The following is a 14,799-nucleotide window of genomic DNA, read 5'->3' as shown; positions in this document are numbered from 1 at the left end:
ATTCACCCTGCCTCTTCGGTTTGCGTCCCACGCATCATTCTTCTAGTTTTGATAGATTAGGGACTGTTAGAGTGTGTTTTAGTTATGGTAAAAGTTGGAGAAATTTTGGTTAAGTTTCGGTTCGATTCGGGTTAAAACCGGGACTCCAGTCCAAGTTTTAAAACTAATCGATTAAGTTGGAAACGGACTCGAGTTACGTCTAAAAATGCTTATAAAAATGTTTTGGGATGTTTAAGGAGTTTGGTAAGCTTCGGGTCGAATTTTAGAGGTCTAGAGATAAAATGGTCATTTTGGGTTTCCAAGGGCAAAATGGTCATTTTGGACCCGGGTTGAGATTTTAGTCCTTGTAGCGCCCCGATCACATATTTATCATGTTTTAAATGTTTATGCATCATGTTAATGATTTTTATGTAATTATGAAAAATACGGTGCATGCTTGGTTTTAAGAAAAATTTACGTATATGCATGTTTTTATTAAGTGATGAAAATGATGACACGTTTTGAAAGATGAGATTTTGTTGTGACTAACACGATTATATCAGATATTATGAGCTGAGGCCAAGGCTCAGTGGACGGGTAATACTATTGCTGATGCCCCCGTCGTCGGGTACCACGGTTTATAGAAGGATCCATCTAATAGAGCTGATACAATAGATCTGATACGAAAGTCACAACTAATGACCTGAATTCAATTAAAATAAAATATATACGTATATGATGATATGATGAGACATGTTTTGACAGGTTAAGACTTTATACGACACATTTACGTTCATGCTTTTAATTTCATGAAATGTATGTTGAATATGGTATTTTTCACTGCTGTGTGCTATGTATATGTATTTTCTATTAACAATGCAGTTGTGTTGAGTTTTTAGACTCACTAGGCGTGTTTTATGCAGGTGAGCATTTAGATGAGGATACTGAAGGCGCCGAACTCTGAGTAGGCAGGGCTGGATGTGCGCGCACGACCCTAGGACCACACTTTTCGGCACATTACGTTTTCTTGAGCTTTGAATAGACAGACATGAGCGATTTTATACGTTTTATGTTATGCTGTTGATCTTAAGAATTTTACCTGTTTTATTTTTAATTATGCATAATTGTGTCGAATGTTTATGGACATTATTTTTAAATGGTATTTTCTTTTCAAGGGAGTTGCGTGCATGCAAATTTATATATTGGTTTATTTTCAAAAATGTGAGCTTTTAATATATATATATATATATATATATATACTAGCCACCGAGGCACACGCGTTGCGTGTGTCATGAATATATTGAGCTAATGTATTAAACATTCATGATATTACAACAACATGACACCGAAACATTTTGTGCGTGAATCATGAAAGGCAATGAATTGCGAAGCTTAAATAAATCTGTTAAACTCAATTTGTTACCTTACATGATATAGGTTTTGATCATAAAAAATCTTATTCTTTTGAAGCCGTAATATTATCTCATGTGAAATAATGATAAACTTCAAGGTAAAACTGTCATCTACAATATCTTGTTCAAGAATCTGACCCTGAGCCCACCAAGAATCACCTATAAAGTCTCCTGTTTCATAAAGATCATCGAAAAACATAGGAAAATACGATATTGATTCCTCGATCCATCTGGAAATATGGCTCGGTATCAGCTCCTCCCCGTTCGACATCATAAGGAGAAATATCTGAGAGGAGAAATCTCAGCACAGAAGCAGAGAAATAATGGAGCAATACTTGGTAGAATTTTTATCACAAAAATGGTTAACGAAGTTATATAACACGGGGACTTATGGATAGATTACAACCAAATAAAAAAAAGAATAATTTTTATACACTAAACATGAGGAAAAAGATATGAAAAAGGTAGTTTGAAATTTTATGTTGAAGAAATTACAGAATAAAGAAATGAGTAAGGTAAACACCTACTCTAAAAGTCCTTTATTACCAAGTAAAAGATTTCAAACTACATTTTGATATTTTTTTAAATTAAAAATAAATTAAATTCGTAAGCAAACCAAATAGCTCATAAGGGGTAAAAAATTTACTAAAAAGAGAAAGGGATAAAAATCAAACCTTTGTAAAGATATCGTGGAGTGAGTGAAGTGGATCACCAAGACAGCTGGCAGAAGAACAATTTTACCATCTAGGTCGGATACGTTAGGGAATGTGATTCGGGTTGTCGCTTTTCAATGGGAGAAGATAAACCATGAGCAAATCTTTGGAAGAAGGAGATGATGATTGCTAGCCACTGAGGCACACGCGTTGCGTGTGGCATGAATATATTGAGCTAATATATTAAAAATTCATGATATTACAACATGATGACACCGAAACATTTTGTACGTGAATCATGAAAGACAATGGATTCCGAAGCTTAAATAAATCTGTCAAACTCAATTTGTTACCTTACATGATATAGGTTTTGATCATAAAAAATATTATTCTTTTGAAGCCGTAATATTATCTCATGTGAAATAATGATAAACTTCAACGTAAAAAAAGTAAACAAATAGTCAAATGATTTTGCAAAAAATATCATAATATCATCGAACTAATATTTATTGAATATAAAACCTCAAATTTGTATCCTAAATTTAGCCAACAAATTGAACAAAAAAAATTAAAACTGTATTTATCTTTACATATTGTATGCATAAGTTAAACCCTCTCTGTTCTAGCGAATTAATAGTTCTGCTCTAGTAAATCTAACGAATAACCTCAAATAACACTTACTATTCCTGGAGCAACACAACCATCTATCTTGTAGAGTTCAACACAACCAAATAAAAAAATAATAATAATTTTTATACATTAAACATGAGGAAAAAAATATGAAAAATGTAGTTTGAAATTTTATTTATTGAAGAAATTACACTAAAAGTCCATAATTACCAAATAAAAGATTTCAAACTACATTTTGATATTTTTTTACATTACAAAGAAATAAAATTCGTAAGCAAACCAAATAGCTCATAAGGGGTAAAAAATTTACTAAAAAGAGAAAGGGATAAAAATCAAACCTCTGTAAAAATATCGTGAAGTGAGTGAAGTGGATCAGTCTTGGCAGAAGTAACAACTTTACCATCTACATTGATCCTTCATCAATCTGTAGTAAAAAAAACATTTTTACATCTATTTTCCTTTCTCTTTAATTTTTGATTCTATGAATTACATTTATTAATGGTTTTCTAAACTTTTATGTTACGTTCAGTATGTGAAAAATATCTTCTAATGGTACTTAACCCAACTTAGCACCTGAAGTGTAAGTATATAATGCAATGCCTAATTTGATTTGTATAAAGTGCATGTATTTGCTCATTGAGTATTTACCTTAATAATAGTTATATATTAATTGAGTAAAATGCAAAGAGTGGCAACAATGTACCATTGCCAGTTAAATAAAGAGGATGGTCAATCTACCACCTCATTGTAATACTCATATGTCAAGCCAACTATCTTCACAACGTTTCTTCTTGTTTTATGGATGAGATGTTGATGAATTTTGTACTTTATTTAGAAATGCTACTCCTCAGTCACAGAGAAGGAACAATTTCCCCATCTTTAGGTTGGAAGAGCGCATCGAGAAATGAAAAGAGGTAGATAGTTTAAATACATTATAAATTGCTTAGAAATTGATCTTTTTGTTTATTGAACATTGGTGAAATATTGTATTTTGAAGTTGCTAATCAGTTCTTATGGAAGATAGAAGAGAATAAATAGTTGCTAATCCACAAAGAATCAGAATATTAATTACACAAAAAAAAGAATAATAAAAATCCAATAATTACCTGAAGTTTTGGATTTTTTAGGATCTTTAATTACCACAACAATAGTGAATTGAGCAAAATGACGCGATCCTGTTCGTAATGAAGCGACGCATAATACAAACTTCAAAACACATTAATTTAGTAGACAAAATGATCACAAATATCACCATACCAGGAAGAAGCTTGTCATGATTGGCCGCACAAAGAAACAAAGAGAGATGGTTGCAAACATCACAGCCTTGAGGGTAAATCAAAATAAACCTATCAATCAAGGTTAAAGTATATTACTGTCACAGAAACCTTCACTTTCACTATTTCACTGAAACGATATATTAAAACACATGTAGAAAATAAAAACTTAAAGAAACTTTGACAATAGAACATACCATTTGTATCTGCCAACCTCAAATGCATTGCTCCGGAGTTCTCTTTTGGTTATTTGTGAGAACTTGTCAATCTTCCATGTATACTTTCCATATGACTCCGAAGGTTTTGGTCCTGCAGCATAAGACAATAACAATAACAACCTCATGACAGCGAAAAGGATATCACAGGTGGCATTAGGATAAATACTTGAAGCGTAAGCAACTAATCCACGGACGTGACTACAATGCAAAAAAAATGTCTGACCTCTTACACATAATTGCACGTGACAAAAAGCCAACTTGACCAAGGTATGCTAAGTATAAAACAACAGTAAAATACTCTGAGGACAACAAAGAAACCAAAAATAACGCACATAGAAGCCATCACAAACAAAATCACAGATGTATAACCGATTCTTACCTCGATTGTTGGCCTTCCAGATGAGTAATTCGGTCGATGGTAAGTCCGATTAAGCATTATGTTCTCTCGATAAAGGAGTTCGGAGCAAAGTAAGTAGGTTTTGGTTGGTAGGATAATATGTTCGCAATCAATCTAAAATCAATTAATGAGGGGTATAGAAAAATCATACAGAAAGTTGAAAGCAAAGCATCGATATACGGATGATGTATGCTACACGTTCCAAACAATATACACAAAGTATAACACCAAAATGAAAGAAAAAGAAGAAAAAAATACAGATACAATATCTCTTTGTAAAAAGAAACCTTTGGCGTGAAAAAAACAAAGTTGAACTTAGAAACACAAATCCAAGTTCAATAGCCTAGAAAACAAAGCAACGGTATGCAATGAGTTTGAAAATAATAAAGTTATAAAAATAGGTTTGTAAATGAGAAAATAACTATAATATTAATCAATGGACAAAAGCTTCAAACAAAAATTCAGTTTTTGACACCTAAAAAACTAAAAAAAAAAAAAAAAAAACCCCCAACTTAACGCAACACAAATAGAACCAAAAAGTATAATTCGATACTGTTTGAATGAAATTTATCAATAAACAACTGAAAAGTCAAATAGAATTTTATTATACATTTTATCAAGCATTTTATGAAAAATCTATTAAAGCTCTAACTTATAATTATATTGCTTGAGTTTAAAGTTTTCACAAAATATTTACTCCAAATAATTCAAGTAATAGATTCCACTTTAAACCAGTAGAAAATTTTGAAATGGAAAAGAAAATCAGATCATCTTAAGCTCACATATTTTCACCTAGTGTAAAACAGTAGTGGGCCTAAAGTTTGCAAACAATTTAAAATCCTCCCGAAGCTGAAGCAATCCGGTCTCAGGCTTTAGGTGTCTTATTATGAACAAATTTATACCTTCGCATCAAATTCAAAAGTCAACAAAATAGTCAATACGAAAAATGCAAAACAAAAGTACAATGCAATTGACCTTTATATAGACATACTAACCCTTCAATGGCTCCAAGAAGAAAATCATAAAATTCATTTGCAGCAGAAAGGGTCTTCTACAGCAAGGGAACTCCAGTCAAATCGAAGGCTGCTCCACTCATTGGCATTTCCTTGAACTCCAACTCAAGTAATATTTATCATTTTTATCTATAGATTGGTTGCATCACGGCTATAAAAAATACACAATCCCCAGGTGCAATAATTTCAACGAACTCAACACATACACAAACACAAAAATCCAACATTTACACATATATCTTCAATAATTTCAAGTTTAAAAAATATAAGACCACTTAAATCGATCAAAATTAAATTATTTTGTTGTATCACACCAACACACTTACAGAGAAGCGAATAAAAGACGAAAAATAATACGCTTTTACAGCAGTAATCAAAATAAAATAAATTTAAAAGGAAAAAAATGGAAATCACTGTAGGGTGTTGAAGCCGAACCACCGCCGCTATGGAGGAGGCGCTGGAGTTGGGGCGTTCGAAGGACACTAAGGAGAGGATGGCTGGCGTCGAGCGTCTCAACACAACCAGCTATCTTGTAAAATTCAATACAACCGTAGAAAAAAAAAGAATAATTTTTATACACTAAAATTATAATAATTTCTTCAAGAAATAAAATTTCAAACTACAATTTTCATTTCTTTGTCCTCATGTTTAGTGTATAAAAATTATTCTTTTTTTTTTGTTGTGTTGAACTCTACAAACAAACGAATTTGATACGATTACTAATATAAACAAACATAATAAATCATAGACGATAAACTTATTTATTGGAAAAAAAACCAGATGAAGATGGGGGCGAGTAGATCTGATCCATTGAATTGAGTATGACATTTCTACAAATAACTTGTTTACAACCAGTATCCTTCAGCTTCTGAGAAAAAAACACAAAGTCAAAACCAACAAAAAAATTAAACTTAAACCAACAAACAGAAAATCATAAATAATTTGTTTGTCCATTAGACACTAACCAAGTACTTTTGAAAATTGATTCAATAAATATAGAAATTGTAAAAAATGATTATTTGGGAGACGTGATAAGATAGAGGATGAAAAATAGATAAACATAGATAGAGATAAAAGCATGGATAGAAAACATGGATAGAGATAAATTGAATTTATTACCATCCCCAAATTCTAACATTGAAACATATATTATGTATTTAACGATATATGAAAGATAGTTGTACATAATGTATTTTTAAAATATTTACAATAAAGAGAATTGACTTACTTACACTTTATCATTCTCTATTAGGTAGTAATACCTCTTTGAAAACCACGTTTCTTGTGAATACACCAAATTGACGCTCTAAATTCCCGTCTTTTACCAAAACTTTTGTAGAATTTTGTGAGACTCCTCTCGAAAGTGCCACATATAGCTGACCGTGGCTGAACACATGGTTACGCAAAAATATTCCAATATTTGGGATTGTTTGACCTTGTGCTTTTTTTATTGGCAAAGCAAAACTAAGCCTTATTGGAAACTGTCGACGTGTCAACTCAAATGGTAGTCCAGAATTATCTTCACTTTTCAAGGACATTCTATGTAGAAAGAATCTGATACCTTTGTGAGGACCTGTTATGATCTCAGCATCTATAAAATTTCTACAAAGACTGCGACATATTAATCTTGTTCCATTGCATAGACCAAGTTCAAGCGCAACATTTCTCAAGAGCATGACACGACTTCCTACTTTCAATTTGATTTTATGCGGTGGCAAACCACTTGGACTAAGGGAATTCAAAATTTCTTCTTGAAAAAGGTTGTGATTGTCGTCTTGTACACTATCCTAAGAGGTATACTCTTTTTTCTCTCCAGGAAAATTGAGAATGAGCATTTGATTAATATTGTCCACATCAACATTTTTTGGTGTGATGATTGCTCTATCAACCATATAGTTTTCATCGTTAACATGATTTATCATATTAGAAAAAACAGAATCAATCAACATCTGAATTGATTGTTCACCTTCCCATGGTATGATCATTGAATCTGGTAATTTTATGAAATCACGATTTACAGTATGTTGCAATCCATCACCTACGCGCAAGAGAAATTGTGAGAACTCAATATCTTGAGCAGATCTCATATTCTGTTGAAGGTGTATTATCTTTACGCTATTCCAGAACGTTGACCTTGAAATACTTGCAGCAATTTGTTCTGTCTTTGACCCTCGTTTGACAACCGGTAACACTTGTCGAAAATCGCCACCAAAAACCATTGTCTTCCCTCCAAATGCTATTTGATTTTCCATAATATCTTGGAAACTCTTACTGACATATTCAAAAGCATAGCGATTTGCCATTGGAGCCTCGTCCCATACTATAGCTGATGCACGTCTTATTAGATCTGCAAGTTCTGTCTGTGTTTTTATTTTGCAAAGTGTTGATGTGGTTGGTCTAAGTGGAATTTGAAAACGTGAATGTGCAGTTCTTCCACCTGGCAACAATGTCGCAGCTATTCCAGATGTTGCTACCGCAATTACTATTTTACCCATTTTTCTTAAATGTGCCAACATTGAGCGGTATAAAAAAGTCTTACCAGTGCCTCCAGGACCATCAATGAAGAAAAGTTTTGATTGGTTATGCATAATAATTTCGATGATGGTGTCAAAAGCAATCCTCTGTTGAGCATTCAAACGTTCAATAGATCTCAAATCATCATCAGAAATATGATAAGAAAGCTCATCCTCAATTATTCTTGGTAGTGGTGCGTCTTCTAAAAACTCGGCACTTATTGATGGCAAATCAAAATCACCAAGTTTCATTTTGTACTGATGCAACAACCTTCGTATCTCAAGCAATAACTTATTGATGATTAAGTTACTTGATGAAATTTCTCTGCCATAATCTTCACACATGCTAGGATGGAACTCATCCCAGAGTTCTCGAACTATTGTTGGTTGACAGAACACCAGTATGGATACAAATAACCTTCTCAATGAAGATGGCATTCTAACAGAGCGTGCTTCTTGCAGACATTGTATTACATAATCATCTTGTTTGAGAAATCCTCTCATTTGAGCAGACTCCTTAAATGTTGAATATGTTATCCCATTCACAGTCATCAGATCTTCAAAAGATGTCGGGCCCCTGACATGTTTTAAAAGGATACGAAGATAAAACCTCTCACCTTCAGATGGCGACACAACATATAATCTTCCAACCACTTTATTGTTACTTCTTCGACGAAACCATTTTTTTCCAGATTTTATCCATGTGTAATATTGTGGAAATTCTCGATATAAATACTTTCCATTCAAGTCAGGATAACAATTTATTTTGAAAAATTTTGTAAGCATAGTATTCGAGTTGTCATCATCTGCAAGTAGATCACTTACGCGTTGTTGGGGATCAAAATAAATCAAAAGTTGGTTTGGTGTATGTAGTTGTAACCTAATGACTGAAGGATACATCCTACTGAACTCAAATGAGAAAATTCGCCACAATGCTTCAGGCGCACAAATCCACCTGCCATCCACGTACTGTTGGATTTCATCACAATTTTGTCCATTTCGTAACTCTAGTGCGACCTGATCAGGACCTTTATGGATGTACTTGTATATGTACTTGACACACTTAATCCCTCCACATATTTCAACATTAATATGACAATCATATTTTAATAAAAGCCAGGGATTGTACGGGACAACCCAACCATTATCAATGAAAACATCGTCATTGTTGGGAATTGATACTCGGCCACCTTCACGTCTTCGATACAAAGGGTATGAATCATTTCCTCGAGATGTGTATTCCACAAATGGCTTTGGAAAGTTCTTCTTGCATTTACCATTTACCATGCATGGACAATTAGGATTCATCGATCCACAGGGCCCATGTATCATATGGTGGACAACTGCTTTGTTTAAGTTGGGTTCTTCTGTTTGTACAGGTATTTCAGCACGCACAATTGAGTCAAAGTGGTCGGGAGTACACAACTTGTCATTATTTTCAAATATGACCAACATATGAACATGAAGAAGCCCTCTTTTCTGATACTCAATGACGTACGAATAAGAGCGGACCTTACCTAAAACCCCTCTATCCAAAATGTCTTTCTTAAATTCCTCAAATTTTTCCCGAAATATCCTTGTAATCAAATCTGGACGGTCTTGAGGTGATTGCCCAGGAAGTAGTTGATTTTTATCTCATTCCAATTCGGATTGCATGTCATTGTAAGCATTATATCTGGTTTTTCATATGTTTGTACCAAGGTCATGGCATCTTGATACCGTTGGTACATATCACGTGGGCTACCATCGAAAGATGGTTGCAAAACGATTCTGGTACCAACATTTCCTGTATAATTTATATGATAGATATGTATAAGATGTGAGTTGTAACATATAGTGTGAAAAATAATATTCAAATCATAAAGTTATCGTATAATATTAAAATCAGTAAGTTATCGTACCTGCATTATTTTCACCTCCATGTAAGCAATCTTGCAATCCTTGGTAAAGTTCTAAACGTATATCACGTTGATTTGAACGTATCCATCGTAGTCTTTGTGTTTCAATCTTTACGTAATTGTCAACCACATACTGTTGAAGTAGATGACCTCCTCTAAGAATCAAAGATGGTGAATTTTCTCATATCTGATTAAGAAGATAATTTACACTAAATGAGAATTGATGTAAATATAAGTTTGAATTTTATTAAAATAAAAAGATAAAGCATAAAGTACAATGTTTATTCACTAACCTGTAGCATATACGCATAGTAATTTAAGCATGTTAATCGGGTACCATTGATATTTCGGCTATTTAAGTCCCAACCATATGTACCATATGGCAAAAGGAGTGGATATTGTAAATGATCATAATAGCCAACTACATCTTGAATGCTGATAAGATTTCCACCGATTCCATGTATAGTAATATCTCGACTGCTCAAAGTTTCTTGACACTCGTTGTCAACAATGGCGGCTGCAACTTGAAATGTTGTTGGTAAACTATATTGATGTTCATTAGGTTTTTGTTGCTTGATGATGAGCCTACAGTTAGGTATGTCTTCACATTTGCCAATTTGTCGAAACACATGCACAAAAAGATTGTGTTGATCAAGAATGTTTTGTATCTTAAGCAACAATTTTCGCCTTAGTTCTGGATTTTCATGAAGTCTATTGTTTATATCATGATCTGTGTCTACAATCCATATCTGCATGTACCGTGGCCTACAATTCTCATTTGGTAGAAGACTTCCAATCGAGTGATATATTGATCCCTGGGCACGAAATGTGTAAATTCCATATGTACCGGTTGTTAAGGACTCATCTATATTGACTCCCATTAATGTAAAAGAGAAAACATGATTGTAATCCCTTATGAACCGCCGAAAATGTCTGACTTCCTCGTTATCCGCAGCATACAACTCTTGCAATTCAATGGGAGAAGGGATATGATCCAAATTTGTGTTTCCATTTCTACACAGAATTGTGATGTTTCACCATGAAACAGTACAGCTTGGCAATGTATACAAATTCTTGGGTCAGACAATTGCCACCGATAATTTATCTCAATTTCACCGAAATTTCTTGCTAGGTTATGATATCGACGTGGACGTGGATATCGTTGTATGTTAGTAATGACATTGTTTTCATCGAAAATGTTTCCTGCAAAAATCTTCAAACTAATCTTCAAACTAACAATTTTAAAAAGAGTTGTTGTTGGAAGAATGAACCAATAAATTATATAGTGAAAATTTATTATTCTAAATTATTTGTAAACTTTGTTTTTAAAAGTAACCCATTTTTCAAATATATGACGATGTATAATGTATATTGCAAAAATTTCAAAATTTTTATTTTTTCTCATGTATGTTAATTGAAATTATAAAATGCATATAAGCTGTAATAAAAAATTCAGATATTTCATATTTTATGTTAAAAAAATATACCATATTTTTAAATTTTATTTTTATTATTTATATGAACTTTTGAAAAATATGAGTAATTTTTTAAAATAAATTAAGTTTTGTTGTACAAAACTATGAAATAAGACATTAAAAAATATACAATGTGTTTAAATTTAATTTTACATTTTTAAAAATATATTTAATATAGGATGCTTTCTATGTAATATTTAAATCAACTTCTGAAACATTTAAATGATTAAATATTTATGCAAAAAATGTTGACATTTAAAAAAAATATAAATCAATCACCTAGTTGATGGACCCTCATTGAAGTCATTAAATATTAAATGTATAACGTGGGAGAGAAAATTGATGGCAGAAGCAATAAAATGTTTTTTTTTTAAATACACATGTATGTCACAAATATTAAAATTTGGTGAAACAATTATTTAGCAATTTAAAACAAATTAAGTCAACATATTTTGATTAAATTATTTATTATTATTTGAACCCATTGATAAGGGATAAAGGTGTAAAACATATATACTTAATCGACTACTTATTTGGATATAGTAGAATACCTTGATGAACAGTATTTGACCTTGGTATACGTGTGCTAGAACTTCCACGCTCGTAATTTGATGTCAAAGTATGAAAAGATATTGGCTCTGAGCGACATGTTTGTCGCACTGTAGTCACATCAACAACTGTCATGAACAATAGATGTGGAGCTTTTTTAAACTTCATAGTAGTATTTGAAAATGAGAACTATTTGGGATATTTTGTACAATACTTCAAAATAAATAAATGATTGTTTTGCCAAGAAAATATTGTTTAACCTTACATTGTGGATATAATTCCAAATTTTGTAAAAGAGACTTACGATTTTCACCGATGTTATGAGTTGATTCTTGAATCATTGTATTTGGTGCAACAAAATCACTACTACCAAGATTAGACTCGTTTGGAATTTATGATCTTTCGTTATCTTGTCTCATTCGATAATTTGTACGACGGCGAGCCAATTCCATGTTCCTTGCATCCTCATTCATTGATCGTCGTCTGATACGTTGAGTCAATCTCCAATTTATTTGTTGATCTGTTGAACAATATATTCATTTTGTAAGTGTTTTTTTGCATCTAGCACACATTAAAAGTATCACTTTTAAACAATGTAAATATTTTTTGAACTACGTATTATACCATGCTGGTTTGAAGTAGAAATGGATCAAGTAAATTCCATTCTTCTAATTTGGTAATTTGACCGACGTCGAGCAAGGTAAGATTGTCGGCGTTGTTGGGTCATAGAATGTATCCTTTCACGTTCGTTATGCGTTAGCATTTGTCGCCTTTCGATGATGTAAGAGCTGGAGCTAGAATTTGTCATGTCCTACATAGAATTATAGACCAATAGTTAATGTACGTATGAAAATAAAAAAATAATAGTGGAATACACTTCAGAACAAAAGCGAGAATGGAGTGGTTAATGATTATTTTTGCATGTACGTACATGGCAATGTTGTGAACTATTTGAGTCTATATTTTGCCAATATCATCGTTTTTGTCTAAATATGAAAGATATTAAAAATTATATATATTAATGCTATTGTATTATTATGATGAGTGATAATGAATGAAATTGATTTTTAAAATAGAAATATTTTAATAATTTTTTTAAAAAATTTCCACAATATAGTATTAAAATGTTTTCTTGAAATTTGGTATGAAAAAATAGCATACCTGTGAAGACCTTTGTTGTTGATTTGTGACGTCATTTTGGATATAAAGCATGTTATTGACATTGTTGTCTAATATATGATATCCCGAACTCGTGGCTTTCATTTTTCAATGTTTAGATATCTGCAAGAGACACTATATTCTCATTACGTCAAATGCAACCTAAAGCATAATCTGACACTAAATATGATAAATTTATTGGAAGTTGTGAAGAAATATTATTAGACAAAGCGTTAGGTTAAGTCTGAATGAGGCAATATTCAGACTATAATAAATTGTGAAGCAACTTGACTTTTTGCTAAAACTTATTTCATCAAAATAAAATCATAAGAATTCAGTTTCAAATAATTATTTTTCATTAATTTCAAACTATAATATGCATGTTGTTAAATGGAAGTAAAATAAATCATGCAGTGTGAGAACACACTCTCATGCAAAGTAGCAAATTGAATAATAAACGAAAGAACAAAAACAAATGTTGTTAATTAATTATTAAATATGTTGAATCAATTAATAAGTCAAAATTTCAAAACACAATCAATTCTTCATCGGCATAACAAATACCAAGATGATGGTGCTTAGCACAGAGAAATTTCTGTGAAATTTAACATTGTATAGACCGATGGCAATTTAAAGACCCGTGTCCCAATACATACGTCTGAACAAATCACCAACAAAAAGCCTGGAACAAATGACATAAAAATCATATGATACATGAACCAAAATGGCTTTAAAAAAAAATCATAAAATAGGAGATGAAAGTGGCAGCTAGCATAGAGATTGTAGCTTGTAGTCTCAAATATAAGCATGGAAGGGAATATTAAAAATAACTGGGTACCACAGTTTCCACCCCAGATGCTTATATTTCTAAAGTCAATCGCTTCCTTTGCAGCTAGCAAGCTTGGATCCACAGAGAAGTAGAGCTAAATGATGCTTTCAAGTTACTAAATCAATTGGCATAAACCATGTCATTCCGCCTGGGTGGTCTGTCTTGCAAGCTCTGGAGGAAAATGACTATTGCTCTGAATTATTCAAAGGAAAATTGGAGAAATGGATCATCTAAATCAACAAAGGAATAAAAAATAATCATACAAATGAAACTCCATTGATATATATGAATTCCAAACAACATTTTCATCGGCCATTGACTATCATATAATTGACTTCGACGGTAAATAAAACTAAAAACACAACCAAAACAAATAAATTCAATCAAATATACCTCAAATCTAAATTAAAACCATCACATTCTTCCAAAAATAAGCCACCAGATCTAATGACGGGTATCATTCGGTGTAGAGACATTCCATTTTCAAATGTAATTACCGATTCAAAAGCAAACACAAACAGAGATTTAAAGCATGTAAGAACTCAAATGTAATTTTCCAAAGCAATTGAATTTTCCGAACAATTGAATTTCCCAAAACCCAAAACCCAAAACAAATGAATTTACCAAACCAAATTTGAATTTCTCGTAACAAATTTGGTTTTTGAAACCCAAAACAATTGAATTTCCCGAAACCCAAATTCCAGAATATGTATTTGGATATGTTAATTCATTAATAATTCTTCTCAGAACATGATGAATCGGATGTTTTCAGAAATTTGGGTATACAAAAATGTGTGAGAA

General features: G+C 32.1%; 1 protein-coding gene across 1 annotated transcript; it reads right to left on the bottom strand.

Moving 5' to 3' along the window:
* Positions 1-1,227: 1,227 nt before the first annotated feature.
* On the bottom strand, positions 1,228-14,491 carry LOC142545037 (uncharacterized). The gene is made up of 12 exons (XM_075652024.1): positions 14,008-14,491; positions 13,173-13,292; positions 12,636-12,822; positions 12,316-12,531; positions 12,014-12,139; positions 10,281-11,190; positions 9,991-10,174; positions 6,805-9,875; positions 6,354-6,441; positions 3,932-4,020; positions 3,781-3,849; positions 1,228-2,279 (listed from the first exon to the last, which is right to left on the bottom strand). Exon 8 carries the CDS (start codon positions 9,542-9,544, stop codon positions 7,364-7,366), a length of 2,181 nt encoding a protein of 726 aa, XP_075508139.1. The 5' UTR covers positions 9,545-9,875; positions 9,991-10,174; positions 10,281-11,190; positions 12,014-12,139; positions 12,316-12,531; positions 12,636-12,822; positions 13,173-13,292; positions 14,008-14,491; the 3' UTR covers positions 1,228-2,279; positions 3,781-3,849; positions 3,932-4,020; positions 6,354-6,441; positions 6,805-7,363.
* Positions 14,492-14,799: the final 308 nt, after the last annotated feature.

This window comes from Primulina tabacum, chromosome 1 (assembly GCF_025594145.1).
Source record: "Primulina tabacum isolate GXHZ01 chromosome 1, ASM2559414v2, whole genome shotgun sequence".
NCBI classification, from domain to species: Eukaryota; Viridiplantae; Streptophyta; class Magnoliopsida; order Lamiales; family Gesneriaceae; genus Primulina; species Primulina tabacum.
The sequence above is the reverse complement of the archived record's forward strand: the minus strand, read 5'-3'. Positions and strand labels throughout refer to the sequence as shown.